The 15,492-nt window shown below is 46.6% G+C and overlaps 1 protein-coding gene across 3 annotated transcripts in view; it reads right to left on the bottom strand.

Moving 5' to 3' along the window:
• LOC111146849 (ArfGAP with SH3 domain, ankyrin repeat and PH domain 1) overlaps positions 1-15,492 on the bottom strand; it is a 353,910-nt gene that overhangs the window by 40,444 nt on the left and 297,974 nt on the right. For all 3 annotated transcript variants that reach the window (XM_022502557.1, XM_022502555.1, XM_022502556.1), the window contains 5 exons: positions 15,236-15,323; positions 13,235-13,283; positions 6,918-7,081; positions 5,217-5,350; positions 3,762-3,853 (listed from right to left, as the gene is read on the bottom strand). In XM_022502557.1, coding sequence (XP_022358265.1) covers positions 3,762-3,853; positions 5,217-5,350; positions 6,918-7,081; positions 13,235-13,283; positions 15,236-15,323 — 527 coding nt within the window. The remainder of the gene's footprint in view (positions 1-3,761; positions 3,854-5,216; positions 5,351-6,917; positions 7,082-13,234; positions 13,284-15,235; positions 15,324-15,492) is intronic.

The raw sequence follows: 15,492 nt of genomic DNA, 5'->3' as shown, positions 1-15,492 counted from the left end.
TCCTTTCATTCTGGGTCTGCAGTGAAGGTGGGAGCTGGTTGATGGCAGCACACCGCCTTTGGTGACTTGCAGATTCTGCTCAGTGACCAAGATCTTATTTTCATGGGTGTCCTTTACACTTAGGTCAAAGTCCTTTTAAGATGGCCATGGCATGACGAGTTGGAGGACTTCCAGACACCTGAGAGAATGGCCTAAGCCCGGCTTCTGGTCTCCCACTGCACACAACTTTAAAAAGTTTGAAAGGCAGCCACTATGTGATGGACAGAGTATTGAATTTAAGAATGAAATGGCTTGATTCAATTCCGATATCAGATGCTATCCATATGACCTTGGGTAAAGCCATGCCTGTTTCCTCATCTGTGAAATATTAGTAATCGTACCAGTCCTCTGCCTTCCAGGGAAGCAAGAGTAGGTATGAACGAATGACACACGGCTATGGGTTCATACATAAGCTTACTTTCTAGTATCATCCAAGATGGCAGAGCGAGGATCAACAGCAGGAAGCTATGGGAGGTAAATCTGAGACAACGGTGTCTGTGGAGGCTTCCTGGCACTGAAGTGTCACGCAGATGTTGCAAAATAATTTGGCAGAAATGATGCTAAGGACATTCAGGTATCATGGGAGTACCTGGGGGATGCCCCAGGACACTTCGACGAGCACCTCCCAGCCCTGGGTCTCTACTTCCGCAGCTGCAGGAAGTCCCTGCTCTCTTCACACGCATGATGTTTAACTCTTTCTGGGCACTCCACTGCAGTCCAGGCACAGAGCACTTTCTGATACAGAGCAGGGCGGCAGGGAGGTGGGAAATAGACTTGTCTGAAATTTGACACCACAGCTCTACCTGATGGCTGACAAAAGCTCGCCCTGTGTCCCCACTACACCTGGTCCTTCCCACTCACCCTGGTGCAGATACTGGTACTACCTATTCACCTAGATGCTCAGGCCCAAACCTTAGGTGTCATCTAGACAATTTAATTAAATGTTCTGTGTTTGAAGTGATTAGCAAATCCTGTTGGCTCTCTCTTCAAAACATATGGAGAATTCAACTACTTTCCACCCCTTCCCTGCTACTGTCTTAGTTCACATCATCTCTGGCTCTCAGTGGGCCTGGTGCAAGTTTCGCCTTGGTTTCTGTTTCCACCCCTCGTCCACCTGCCCTTCACGTACAGCCACTGCTGGCTTTCTCACCCTCAGCCCTGATGACACTATGGCTGGATGATTCTCTGTCACGGTGCCGTCCTATGCATTGTAAGGTGTTTAGCAGCATTCTGGTCACTCCCTCTTTTAAAGCCTTCTAATCACACAGAGAATAAAATCCCCATTCATGACTTACAAGGCCCTCTGAGACCGGGTCCCACCTCCATTTTGCGTGGCATTGGCTACCACTGTCCTAGCTCAGTCCCCTCCAGCCACACCTACCTTCTTGTTACTGTGTGAATGTGCCCACAACTACTGTTCCCCCTGCCAGGCCCGCTCCCCTCACCCTACACCCCATGCGTGTCCTTCGTATCTCTAGATCTTCATCCAATGTCAAGTCCTCAGAGATATTCCCTGACCATCCCGAGGACAATGCCTTCTACGCTTTACCCCCTTATCCTGTTGGGTTTTCTTCAGAGTGTCCATTACCATTCTCCATGTCCTCCTCTCCACAGTCAGAATGCAGGACAGGAGCTGTCATGTTCACTACTGCATCATTGGCACTTAATGTGTGCTAGGAACACAGAAGTTGCTTAGTAATAGTGAGTGAGTGAACTGTGTGTCATAGGGCACCTGCTTTGTTCCTCAAGGTTGCTGGCCAAATAAGAGGACGGTGATGAAGACTGTGGTCTTGGTGGTGGGGACAGTCATGGTGTCACTCTAGGCTGGGAGCTGCTCGAAACACTTAACTTAACCCCTTCCGTTCTTACCACACCCTAGGAAGTTGCCACAGATAGGTGGGGTCACTTGCTCCAGATCACGGTTCAGAATTGACAGAGCCAGGATCTGGGCTCCAGTAGTTTGGAACCTTAATCACTCCATTAGAGATTCTGCAGAATCACAAGCATTTTGAAGGGAAGGCCTGACAGAGGCCAGACGACCATGTGAGGTCGCAAAACAGACGGGCAAGAGCGGGCCACCTCGCTTGTGAGCAAGAGGAAATACAAATCCTTGCTGTGATGAAGTTTGTCCTAAAATGATGCCTCTGAGGTGTGGGCCCACAAATACGTAAGACTGCTGGCGGGGGCGCGACTGCGCTGGGTATCTGCACGCTTACGGCCACCCGGTCTGCGGCGTGCCTTCAGATCGTGTCTCTGTGTGGCTGTTCTGTGATCACGTTCACTTCTAAAAAGCCTTACTTCTCAGTATAATTTGTGCTCATGAGCGTGAAAGGAATCCAAGGAGTTTCTGCGCTAGAACAGAGCTTAAACACTGTTGTTAAGCCCGACGCCCTGAGGTTAGGTTAGGATGTTAAATATGCATCCAGCCTCCCTGACTTTTCTTCGGTGACCCTTTCACAGCTGTGCATCAGGAACGGACTGTCTAACTTCTTGGTTTACAGCCACCGTCCTCTCCAGACGGCAGGCACCACAAGGACAGAGCTTACAGCTAGTTCCCCCAGCACGTGACCGACCACGACACAAGCAGCGAGCAGACAGCATGCATTTGCGGAATTCAAGGGAAGACCACTGCGGAGAGGCCTGCTGGGAGACAGTATCTCATGATTTCAGAGTGAAAACACCACATTTCTTCAATGTGGCTCGTAACAGTTTCAGTGCTCGGCAGATGTGGTACCTGAGGAACGACCAAGGAGGGGCTTGGTGGACATTCAGGTGGGCGTCTATGTCCCAGAAGCGCCCCTGCTCCATCGAGCTGGAATTAATAGGAGCTGTCTTCCTATTCGTGCACAGTATTTAAAAATTTTAAGTGTAAATTCAATGTGAAAAATTTTTAAATAGGTTTAGATTCACAGGACTCCAAAATAAAAATGATACCAAAAACTGTTTACTGAGAAGGTCTCTTGCACTTTTCTTAGTCTCCTGTGTCCATGTTTCTTCACGCAAACACAAATAATGTACTCTGATGTGGTTCTGACCCACCCTTCTGACCTGAAGGCAGGATATGAGGTGCAGGGCTCCACACCTTGCTTTTCTACCTAATGGTAATTCCTAATGGAGATCGTCCCACCCGGATGTAAGCACCCTCCTTATTCTTTTTACATCTGCACTGCGTTCTGCTGTGTGGCTGTACCATAAACTAATTTATCAGAGACCTACAGATACATGTTCCTTTTGTTCCTCATCCTTTCCTATTACAGATCAGGAGTCAATTCCCAGAAGTGGCTCAGCAAAGTCAGAAAGTAAATACATCAATGACTGTGATAAATATGGGTATTTTGCTCCTCCTGGGCAAGGGGCCACTAGCACACCCCCCAGCAACACCTGGGATAGATTGCTCCCTACAGCCTCACTGGTAAGAGTCTGGACTTTCCCCATCTAACTGGAACGGGCCATCGCTTCTGTCTGTGTCCTGTTTATCACAATACGGCATGACTTAGAGAGAACTACGTCCATAGAGAGCAGCAACTACCTAGGGAACCATGTCAGTGAGCATAATTTGTGCACTCCAGAAGTGCATTCCAAAATACTTTTCTTTGCTCTGTGTTTTTCTCCTATTGGGGTTTCCTCTGGGAAAAAAATACTATAACCATTAAGACACTCTCTGTGCGGACAAAAAAACAATTACAGAATGGTCAAGAATTCAGTATATGAGAAGTACTTACATATCACTTGAAGGGGTGGGTTTTGTTGAGGGGCTGGGTAAATTTGCTTCCATAATATCATTAAAACTATTGTTTCCTACATTCTTGGCCAGCTGTAACATAAACAAAACACAATATAGCCACTCTTTACTATGAGTTTAAAAGTTTCCTATTACTTGCTTTTGAGATTTCAGAATATGTATCTCTCCCTCATTTGACTCAGGATATAAACCATCCATACATCTGGTCAGCAAATATTCACCGAGCACCTACTATGTGCCAGGCACGAACTTCAGGGTGCTGGCAATAAAGGGGTAAACCACATTCCTTCCTGCAGAAGCAACAGACTCGGGCGGGGGGACACTGATCAGAAAAACCAATGATTTTAACAAATACCATGTAATAAATGCTAGAATAGCATAGGATATGCCCTCCCCCCACATACCCTGAGATGAGACAGCAGGTTACACACGTGAATCCAGGTTAAATGCTTAAAGGCAACAACTGTTTTTCAATCTCTATCATATCTCATTTTTAGACTGAGCAGAGAAGGAGGTGGGATTCCTTTGTATCTGGGATACACGTAAAAATGCTACAGGAAGCATTCTGCTTTTGGGTTCAAGACCCTTCCAGGAAAATTTGTCCTGAAGGGCCTCTGGTCACTCAGATCATTTGGGGAGCAATGCAAGGCTTAGGAAACATTCACGCTATCAGGTCTCTGCAGGGAAATCTTGGGTTTATCACCCGGCAAGTGTTCAGGATTTGCTCTTCCTGTTTCTAGTTGTCAACTGGGTGTCATTAGCTTAAGTCAAGGAGAGGGCGTGGCTCCACTTCCACACGCAAGAAGAATGTGTCCGCTGGAAGCTCAGAGCCTTTTCTTCCTCTAATCCTGATATGAATCAGGGAGTTAAGCATTAGTATGATACTTCCTGAATTTCCTACTTCCTAAAATCAGGGGCTCACACAAACACAGACCATCATTGCTCAGAAGAAGTTATGGGTTAAAGAGTGATGGGCTTTAAGGCGGTACCTAACAGACCATTCTCGAATCATGGGGGCTTCTACAAACTTACAAACAGTGAAAACAGAGACAGACTCTTTAGTAGCTATTTTTAGTAACACAGGCCACTAAGTAAAGTGATCACATGAGTTTAATACCTAATTCCCTTCACTGCTCTTCAGTGAATCACACAAAAACTAATTCTGAAAGAAGAAGGCGGCTCTGAAAATCCCATCCCAGAAGAAAAACCAGTTTAGGTGAACTAATTATAGAAATGTATGACTCACCAGTTCTTTAGAAAGAAAATAGAAATAGTCAACATTACATACCACAAAATTTACATTTTAAATATTCATGCAAATTCACAAAATTCAGGAACTGTAATTCTTTGTACTCAGCACAAACAGGACACTCCAAAGCCACGTATTATATATATCTATGACAATATACATTTCCGAGTACAGGTCACTACTCACCAAGAGTTCAGAAGTTCCTAATTTGTCTAGTTCCAAAGACTGAATGCGAGAAATGTGAACCCCCATTTCCCTATGGATGCCAGAACATTCTATACAGGTCAAAATACCCAAGTTGGTTGAAAGCCAGGTGGGTTCTGTGTGGAAAGAAGATTTTGAAGACAATGAAACAAACACGCCCTAATTTTAGTGTGCTAACTATAAAGGAAGCTAAAACAAGAGTAGCAAAACTTGTTAAGAATTAAAAGGGGAAGATTTAAATGTTAGACATGGAAGCTTGCAGCTCAGCCTAGGGGCTCATATGAAGCTTACCAGCTTCTCAGAGGGCAATATGGGTGCTAAAAGAAATTTAAAAAAATTTTCTTTCAATACTGAATAAAAACAAAATTAAGTTCTTTATTTTTGTGAAAATGTGATGACTTTTCCTGTGAGGGTCCATGAAACATCCTTGTGAGAAATACTCCCTCAGCCCCTGTTATCATCCTCAGCAGTGACAAAGTGATGTGCGGCTCAGGGGATACCGTTCATAAGCTGCCATTAACATCCCGGTTACAACCCGCACTGACCCACCATCTCCACAAGCACCTTCTGGTAATGAGACAGCTGTAAATACTGAACGTCAAAGGCTTCTTTCACAGACCTAAACTATTTGGACTCCACAAAGGGGGAATGAGTGTTCCCCTGTCACCAAAACCTTCAGGGTTCACTCCCTGTGGCAAGCTTCTTTTGGAGGGGTCAGTACCTGAGGAGTTCTGACTCCTCTGCCACATCCTATGTGGTGTGTGAGTCACTATCTCACAGGGACACGAGCACGGCAGAAACTGGGAGGCCTGTCTCTGAGTTGCTCAAGGCATGGGGTATGGAGAAGTCCATTTCCACAAGGAAAACAATTAGGAAGGATATCATGATGCTTAAGAACCACAGGTTTGCATCCATGCTCTGATCCCTACTAGATGTATGACTTTGGGAACTCACTTAACTTCTCAGAGTCCCCTAGTTTTCTCATCTGTAAAATGTTAAGGATATTAGTAGCTTGCTCACAGAGCATCTGCGAGGATTCAGTAAGAAAAGCTGAAACAACTAGCAGAGTCCATATTACAATGTAAGCACTGAACACACGTTATTTACTGTCCATACCTACGTAATACAGACGCTACCTGAAAACAGAAGTTTGGGGGAAGGTGACACCCATGTGACACAGAGGCTGGGGGGCAATTTTCACTGAGCAGAAAGGAAGGAAAGTACAATATAATGGGTTGAGACGATTTCAGATATAGCATTTCACTGAGTCCTCATAACAGCAGAGGTCTATTATCCCATTTTAGCCCCAGAAACAGAAGATGAGACTGGTAAAGGGACTTGGCATGAGGTCGTCCAGGCCGTGAGCGGCAGGCTGGTGATTCAAAACCAGGACGATGGACTCTGCATCCAGGGCTCTCTCCGTATGCCCCTGGTGCTCATTGAACTAGCAGCATTTGGGCCGGTGGCCATGTGGGACACTTGAGGAGAGCAGGTAGGAGTTTTCCAGGCTGAGTGAATAGCACGTGTAAAAGCAGCTCAGGGGTGGGACCGTTCAAGTTGGAAGCAGTGGTGGGTATGTGTCTATGTCCATACGGAGATAAGGATTTAAATACATAGCTCGTGTTTACTCTGTGGGAGGAGAAAGGCTGTGGAAGAAGCCAGCTCCTGTGTGGGGGCAAATACCTGATGAGCCACAATCGCAGCAGACATCGTTCCCAGGGAGCCGCTGGACATCCTCAATGATGGCTTTCGTCAAGTCTTCCAGACTGTTCTCCCCTGTGCTCTGCTCTCCACGGAAGGCCATGGTGAGGGCCTCTTCTTTGCTATTTGTCAATACGGATATCCATCTGTTGTTGAAAACAAGAGGAAGATGTAAAAGCAAGGCCACTGCTTTCTCCTTCCACTGCAAAAAAATGCTGTTTTTGTTAAGAACTTCCAAGAATGACCCCCCCCCCCCGCCCTGCCCAGCAATAAAGTGAGGAAAAAAATGAAAGACATTAAATCCAAAGAGAAAGTTAAAAGAATGCAAAGTAACATGTTGAAGAAAATGAGAGCTGGGAGAGGGACAGAGGAGAGATGAAGTCCACATCACTGAGGGCCTGCAGGGGTGACAAGGTACGTGAACGTCCATTTGGATGGAAGAGAGCAAACGTCAGAATGGAGAGGACTTGCTGCGGGACCATCCCAATGAAAGGATGCGAACGAACTGGTGAAAAATGGACAGAAGGCAAGAAAGAGTTTAGCAGAAGGCATCTGTTCTCTGGCAGTCCACTGTGCGGGGGAGGTGGGCTTGGAAGTGAAAATGAAGGAGTATTTATTTCATGAGCAGCTTTGAGAATTTATGCTTGTGGCAAAGGTACAGTAACAAACATGCTGATGTTAATTATCTGAAATAGAAAGTACAGACTGTGGGGCGCCTGGGTGGCTCAGCTGCTAAGCGTCTGCCTTCGGCTCAGGTCATGATCTCGGAGTCCTGGGACTGAGCCCATATCAGGCTCCCTAACTCAGTGGGAAGCCTGCTTCTCCCTCTCCCATTCCCCCGCTTGTGTTCCCTCTCTCTCCATGTCTCTGTCAAATAAATAAATAAAATCTTAAAAAAAAAAAGGACAGACTATGAAATCACATACGCAGCATGATCACAGTATAAACTGAACAAAACAACCGTCTGCTACCAGTGTAGCATAAAACCACCTAAATACACAACAAGGATTCATTAATAAAGCAGGAAATAACCAGAGAGTGGAATAGTTAATCAGGTATTAAAATTAAATTTTCAACCAATTTTTCTAGATTGATCTTTTAGAACTGAAGTCTAGTTGACAAAGTTTTCAACTGAGTTTTGGATGACACTGGGGAAATGCTCACAATATAATGTTTTGTGATATAAACAAGAAAAAACTGTTTATGTGGTATAATCCCAAATTTAGAGATATATAGGGTTTTAGGTACTTCTGTTTGGGGAAGAAAAAGTCTAGAAGGAAATTCACCAAAATGTTAATACTGGCTTTTTCTGAGTAATTTTCTGTAGGAATAATGGATAGATGGATTGCTTGACTCTGCCTTTCTATAATTTTCCAAACCTATAATGGGCCTGTATTACTTTCATGAATGAGGAAAAAAAAAACTACGTTAATAAAAAAAAAAAATCTTTATTTATTTGACAGAGAGAGAGAGTGAGCAAGAGCACAAGCAGGGGAGTGGCAGGCAGAGGGCAAGGGAGAAGCAGGCTCCCCATGGAGCAGGGAGCCCGATGCGGGACTCGATCCCAGGACCCTGCAATCATGACCTGAGCTGAAGGCAGACACTTCTCTGACTGAGCCACCCCAGCACTCCAGTTTCTTTTTTAAAGAAGAAAATGAAAAACATTTCCAAACCACAGTCTGTTCTCGCCTACCGTGCAGACAGCTAGTAACTGCCCCCACCGAGAGCACAGAGGTTCAGAACAGAGTCTCGGTTTTCTGTGTGTCTTGTAGGATGACACAGATACGACACAAAGGGCTCTCCACAAAAGGTTTAGAATAAGAGTCGCAGCAATGAGAATTACCAACCAAACCAAATTACTTGGGGTACATGAGCTGCAAGGCACGCCTGTGAAGGTGGGAGGCGCAAAGCTCGTGCGTGTTGTAAATGCACTTGCACAGCTCAGCATTCCACTGCGCTGCCTAGAACGCAACACCGCAAAACCAACAGCCGAGGAATGGGGCGGCGTGTGTGTGTGTGTGTGTGTGTGTGTGTGTGTGTGTGTGTGTGTGATTCAATACCTTCTAAATTAAAGAATATTTTTTCTATCATTTAGTCTCAAGTTAAATACCAGAAATTGGTTTCTTAAAAACAATTCAAAACACTGGGCTCAACAGTGTATTTAATCAGTGGCATTGTGTTACTGGAGTTTTCACTCTGTGTGCAGAGTCTCTGCTTTGTTTTCTTAAGCATTATGATATTCCGGCTATCTAATATACCAGGATCTACTGCATGCCAAGGACTTAATTTTTTTTTCTTTTTTTTTTTTTTTTACAAGCAATAGCATGAGTGGTAGGGGTAGGGTGGGGGGTCTCAGAGGGAGAAAAAGAGAGAGACTCCCAAGCAGGCTACGGGCCCAGCACAGGGCCTGACTTGGGGCTCAATCTCACGACCCTGGGATCATGCCTGAGACAAAATCAAGAGTTAGATACTTAACCAACTGTGCCACCCAGGTGGGCCCCCCCTTATAATTTTTGAGATATAATCCTCCAGCAAGCCTCTGAATTGGGGCTGACAGTCCTTACAGATGAAAAAGCATAAGCCTTGGGGTGCCTATGTGGCTCAGTGGGTTAAAGCCTCTGCCTTCGGCTCAGGTCATGATCCCAGGGTCCTGGGATGGAGCCCCGCATCGGGCTCTCTGCTCATCAGGAAGCCTGCTTCTCCCTCTCTCTCTGCCTGCCTCTCTGCCTACTTCTGATGTCTGTCAAATAAATAAATAAAATCTTTAAAAAAAAAAAAGCATAAGCCTAGAGAGGTTTGTGTGACTCCTGAGGTCCTCTAGGACGGGTGTCACACTGGACGGAGACATGCTGCTGACACCCCCCTCCCCACATCCCTTTCTGGGGTTCCTTTATTAGCCAAATCTACCACCTCACTCAAGAAATCAGGACAAACAAAGAAATAAAGGATTTGGTACTGATAATTATAAAGTACATATTTTAAGGGCAACTAAGTTTCTGCAGGGATAATTCAAATTTGGTGCAATGGACTGTCTATTTCAAAGATCAAGAACCAAAGCAACTACTTCTGACAATTAAAAAATATACTTTTAAATTATTTTAAAGTAACAGGCATACCACAAAGTATAAGAAAGAAAATAATGCACCATTGTATTTTAAGACTCTAAAGTTTCTGTGAGTTTACAGGATTAGTAACATTGGCACTGGACTAGGAACTTTATACACTTTATCTTCAGTCCCAAAGCCCTGCAAGCAAGGCCTATAATCTTCTTCTTCTTCTTTTTTTGAAGATCTTATTTATTTATTTGACAGAGAGAGCAGCAGGCAGAGGGAGAGAGAGAAGCAGGCTCTTTGCTAAGTAGGGAGCCCGATGCGGTATCGATCCCAGGATTCTGGAAGCACGACCAGAACTGAAGGTAGCCACTTAACCGAGCCACCCAGGCGCCCCTACAGACTCCTTGTTACTAACAAGACACGCAGCTGCCCATTGTCTGGGACCCGCCTCCTCCTGTAGAGTGTCTTCTACATTTAATTCTACTGGACACCTTCATAGGAGAAAGAAACTTTATGTTCTCTGCGTAGCCCAGAAATCAGTGAGGAACCAAAGCCTCGTCTGGGGTGAGGGGTGGTGTGTGTGTGTGTGTGTGTGTGTGTGTGTGTGTGTTTTCTCTGCAGAACGCCATTCCCTCCGATATCACTCAAAACGAAGCCCCTTGTTGCCACCACCAGCCCCAGAGAAGGCCAAGTGCAGGTTTGTCGCAGTTGCTGGCTGGGCCAAGCAAGCCCTTTACTAAAGGGTGCTAAGTCCACAGGCAAGAAGCCTATCCCTCTTCGACCAAACTGGGACTGAGTTCTTTGTGAGTCAGGGTAAATACAATACTAACAACTTGGGTTTGAGATATGAGCAAAAAAGAAGTGGACGCATTCCCTGCCTCACACAGATCTCTTACCTGTTCTCCCACGTAGGGGTTTAGGGAAGGGAAAAGAAAAAAAAAAGGAGTAAAGAGTGAAATACAAGGGGAAGCAATATTCCAAGGTGATTCTGGAATTCTGTCCAGGAGATTCTTGATGGGACACAGGTCCGGAGACCACACATGCCCACATACGTGACTGCCTGCTGGGCCTTCTCTAGCAGCACCCAGTAAGCCCCACCGCCACCAGGAATGCTTGTCTGCTCGCATCACCTTTCAAGGCTACCTTCCAGAAGGGGCCTGAATTAAGGGCCCACTGCTGTTCCCATGTCTTACAAAGGAGGGGCTGAAGTTCCTAAAAGTAAACCAAGTGATGTGAAACAAGTCAAGGCAAACGTAATGGTCTGGACCCTTCAACCGTCCCCTCCAAGTTCCGGTCCTGCAACTGGTGGACTCTCATCACGCGGCTGAACACTTTATGGCATCAGTGTGATGAATTGGAAGTGGCGTAACCACGTGAGCATTAGGGCCACTATTCCAACCACACATCTACGATTTTGTGTTGAGGTCAAAAGAAGCCCCTTAACCTCACTTAGTCTGTTTAATCATCAGCAGAACTGGCACAAGTAAGCCAACTCTGTGACTGACATGATAATGGGCCCCTGCGGGCTCACAGCCAGCACCTACACTGTGGGCAATGAGACACCCACTGTACCCTGAGGACCTCCTTCCCCAACTCGACCGCAAGACCCTGAGGCTCCTGGGACTGTGACCGTGGCCCGCTGCCTCTCAGTGCCCTCATTTCTGAACTAGGGATAAGAGCCTCTGCTTTCTGGGGTTGTGAGGATTCACAAGGTCTGATGTGCATGAAGCATCATATGAGCTCACTAAATACTACCCTGAGTCTGAGGGTCCTGACCTCTCTCCTGCTCTCTCTTTTCAAGCCACTCCCCAGTTGGCCAACCCCAGATCAGTGACATCGAGCCATCAGCTGCTTCCCTTCTAGTCCTCCCTGCTGCTTCTAGGCCAGTGGGACCTGCAACCAGAGTACAGAATATTTATAACCTTCCCGCACCTTCCTGAGCCGCCTCGGGCCGCTTCCCTTCCCCTTGGAAGTCATCCCTGAGTACCACTCCCAAGAACCAGGCATGTGGATGCATGGTGCTCCCACATGTGCTCCCACAGCACACCGCCTCCTCTGCCCCTGCACTCCACCCCCATCTTCTCCTCTAGCACAGACCGAGTTTCTTCAGGGTAGGGGCTCTATCTAACTTAGCCTTGTATTCTCCATGCTTCGCACAGTTCTCAGCCTGGAACTGGTGTTCACTAAACCTTCAGATGAATGAATGGGTCAAAGACTCTTCTCCTTTTCCTTCACCTCTCTCACCTTCTCTCTCAGCAACCCCCCTCCACCCTTTTTGCTCTGTGTCTCCCAGCTGTGCATCTTTTCGACCCTTTCTTTATTCTCTTTTTGACCCTTTATCATTTCTCCTGAAATGGGGAAGAGTGGAATTCTCCAGAGGAGGAGGAGAGAGAGAGAGAGAAAAGAGGTGAGTGTAAGGTGAAAGGGGGGGCAGAATTCAGTGGCTCTCCAGAAATCAGTAAGGAAAGAAAATAACTTTTACTGTGTGTCACCAACGGGACAGGGATTTGCAAATGTGAATGCTACAAAAAGGTTAAACTGCCAGCTTTAACACAAACATCCTCCTCCACAGACAGCTGAGGATGTAACGGCCGGCACTGCCTGGCAGGCTACAGGAAGGAAGAGGCGATGAAGACTGCCCAGGACTGGGGTAACATGAAGAAAGGGGGTGGGGAGCCGCCTGAGGTCGTGTGCCTGGTCAGGGGAGGTAGGCGTCCCCCCCAGGAGTGTGTGACACCAAAGCCAGTTCTCCCCTCCTACTCTGGGCTCCTGAGCCCCACACACCCACGGAGGCACCTGATCTACTGTTCTTTAGGGCCAGCCTCTCCTCTCCCCTCGCAGTTAAAAGCCGCCAAGCATCCAGGAGGACGGGTTCAGCACCAGGCGAGCCCCTCCTAAGATCAGGCGACGTGATTAAAAGTGCGGGCACAGTCCCTGCCCTCAAGAGCTCTCAGGCTTAAGAGGGCTCAGCCCGAACTGGGGGATCATTAGGGAGTGGGAGGAGGCCCGGGGGTGAGAGGAAGCATTAGAGCCCCTGAACGGTGAGGCTTGAGCTGAACTTTGAAGGGGGTATCAGAGTTTACCAAGCGCTGGACAGAGAGAGGAGCAACATGCGAAGGTGCAGCAGTGAGACAGAAGCACGCAGAACCCAGAACCCGCAGGACAGGTTCTCAGGAACAAAGGTATGCTATACGACAGTGCCTTTTCAGTGCCGGACACTGTGCCATTAGATCACAAACTACTTACGCTACATAATCCTGCTCGTCTTCTGCCTGGAAGTGGTACGTCCTGTTATCTAAAATACAAAAAGGAAAATAAGGGGAACTTTAGAAAGCAGAATACCTTCAGCTATAATGTAAGCTATGAAAGTTTCTGGGAAAAAAAACACAGTAAAAGGAAGATTTTAATATTATCTGGTTTTTATACCAGTTTGACTTAGCAGTCACACAGTTCACTTTGTCAATATTGCTTTTCTGAAGTGCAAGAGAAGTACAGTAAAATAACGGCAAATACCAAACATTTGGCACTTCTCCTGAAAACAAGATGGAAAGGGAGATAGAGCCTATGGGATCAAAGTGGATGTCTCTACCAACTGGAGACTGCCAGCTGCGTTTGGTATATTATTTGTTTCATTTTCAGTGTGCCTTTTACTGGGTTTCCTTTAAAAAAATTACTTTTCTGAAATGATCCGTAGCTCACAGAGCAGCTCCGCCAAGCAGGTATACGCTGCCCCAGGCTGCTCTGTGGCTCAATCAGGCTTCAGGGAGGAAGGGCTTCCACCCTGTTCAAGGTTCACCTTCAAGGTGCTGCCCAGGTCAGGAGGGAACAGCCTGATGTGGAGAGTTGGGGCAGCTGTACCTAAGGGAGGCTCTTTCTTAAACTTTAGGATTTGCTAGAATGTTTCGACATATTCTGGTCAAACTAACCAGTCACTCACTACACAACTACTCCAGGTCAGATGCTCTTACCCTCATGAATGTGTCTGTCCAAGAACCGGCCATACATAGTAGAGCCCAAGAAACTTGGTTGGATCCAGTCGTTGGTTTACTGCTGTGTGACCGTGGGTAAGTCACTACATGTCTCTGAGCCTCAGTTTTCTCTTCCACAAAATAGGAAACTGATAGGGCTTTTGTGAGGAATGGCCATAATGTATATAAAGCACCTAAGACATATTAGATGCTCAATGACTGGTGACTGTTATCAATAACCTCCGCGCTCTCTCTTCCAGGAGTTTCAGCTTTTTGGAGTCACATTTGGAGTCACATTTCATCAGTAACCTGGGAAATTTCTTGGTCATAAAAATCATGGGGACTCTGAAATTTAATAGATGCTGCCTAATCCAGGTTGGACTCCATCCAAAAGGTCTCACTAAGATTCGGTCCTTTGGGTGAAACTGTTTTGGGACTTCCATTCATCCAACTACATCAGAAGGACTGCACAGGGCAGGAGAGTACGTCTGTGTTCTGCACAGAGATCATGCACTTAGGCTGTCAGGCAGCCCCACGGAGCTCTAGAAAGGAGGGATACTGCAGGTTAATGTGCAGGATTTCAGAATACAGGTGAGCCACTTCAGGGGCACTACCATCCTCTTTCTTGAAGTGCCCAGTGTAAGCACAGCAGTCAGTCTAGAAGAAAGCAATCTTTCTTCACAAGAGAAAAGCACACAAGGACCCATGGATTAAGAGAGTGATGGGATGTGTATCTTCCATTTGTGAAGTGGGAGGGCAGTTCTACCTGGAAGTAAGATGATTTTTAAGAGCGCTGTTTTGTAAGGCCACAACTCCGGCCACAGTTACCACTCCCGTATGGTTACACTGACACACCTGCACTCTCAAGTCTATGCCAGAGGTTCTTAACCTCAGGTACACAGCATAATCACCTGGGGCTTCTTAAAAAATGTTTGGGCTTCACAGCAAAGACTGTGATTCAGCAGATCTAAGAGAAATCTAAGAGAGAAATAGGGATACATGTACAAAAATCTCTCCAAGGGGATAAAGCTGTGGGCTCCTAGTCACGAACTGGTCTAGTTTAATGTATGCATCTCAATTCGATTCTACTGTGGGTCGGATCTGACTTCCCCCTGCAGGTGGGCTCCTGTCCTGCCTTCCTCCTGCAGGTGGGCTCACTGTAAATGAAGAGATGTGCGCCAGGGGCCCGGCCTGGGCCAGCTGCTGCTTGCGCGCCCAGAGAGGGAGATGCGAAGGGTCGGAAGCCACAGCAACCGACCGGGAGAGAAAGAGGACTCACGTGATATCAGGTCAAAAGACTTCTTGTCCTCGGCATTGGGTTTCACCTGGCAGGTGAGAAGGTTCAACTTGGCGGGCTGCCTGTTAGACTAGAAGAGAAAGCGAGGGAGTTACACCCGGCGCACTGTCCCCTCACCTGCAGGGTCAGTCTCACGCGGTTCCTGTGAGGGAGTCTCATCTACCCCAGGAGAATCTGCAGCTTGTTCTTACACATGCTTTTTAACTGTGCATAAGCCTGTGTGATCAATCAGAATGGAA

The sequence above is a fragment of the Enhydra lutris genome, unplaced genomic scaffold (genome assembly GCF_002288905.1).
Source record: "Enhydra lutris kenyoni isolate GAN:26980312 unplaced genomic scaffold, ASM228890v2 scaffoldscaffold14, whole genome shotgun sequence".
Taxonomy (NCBI): Eukaryota; Metazoa; Chordata; class Mammalia; order Carnivora; family Mustelidae; genus Enhydra; species Enhydra lutris.
Note: the sequence above shows the minus strand (reverse complement) of the source record. Positions and strands in the feature narration are given on the sequence as shown.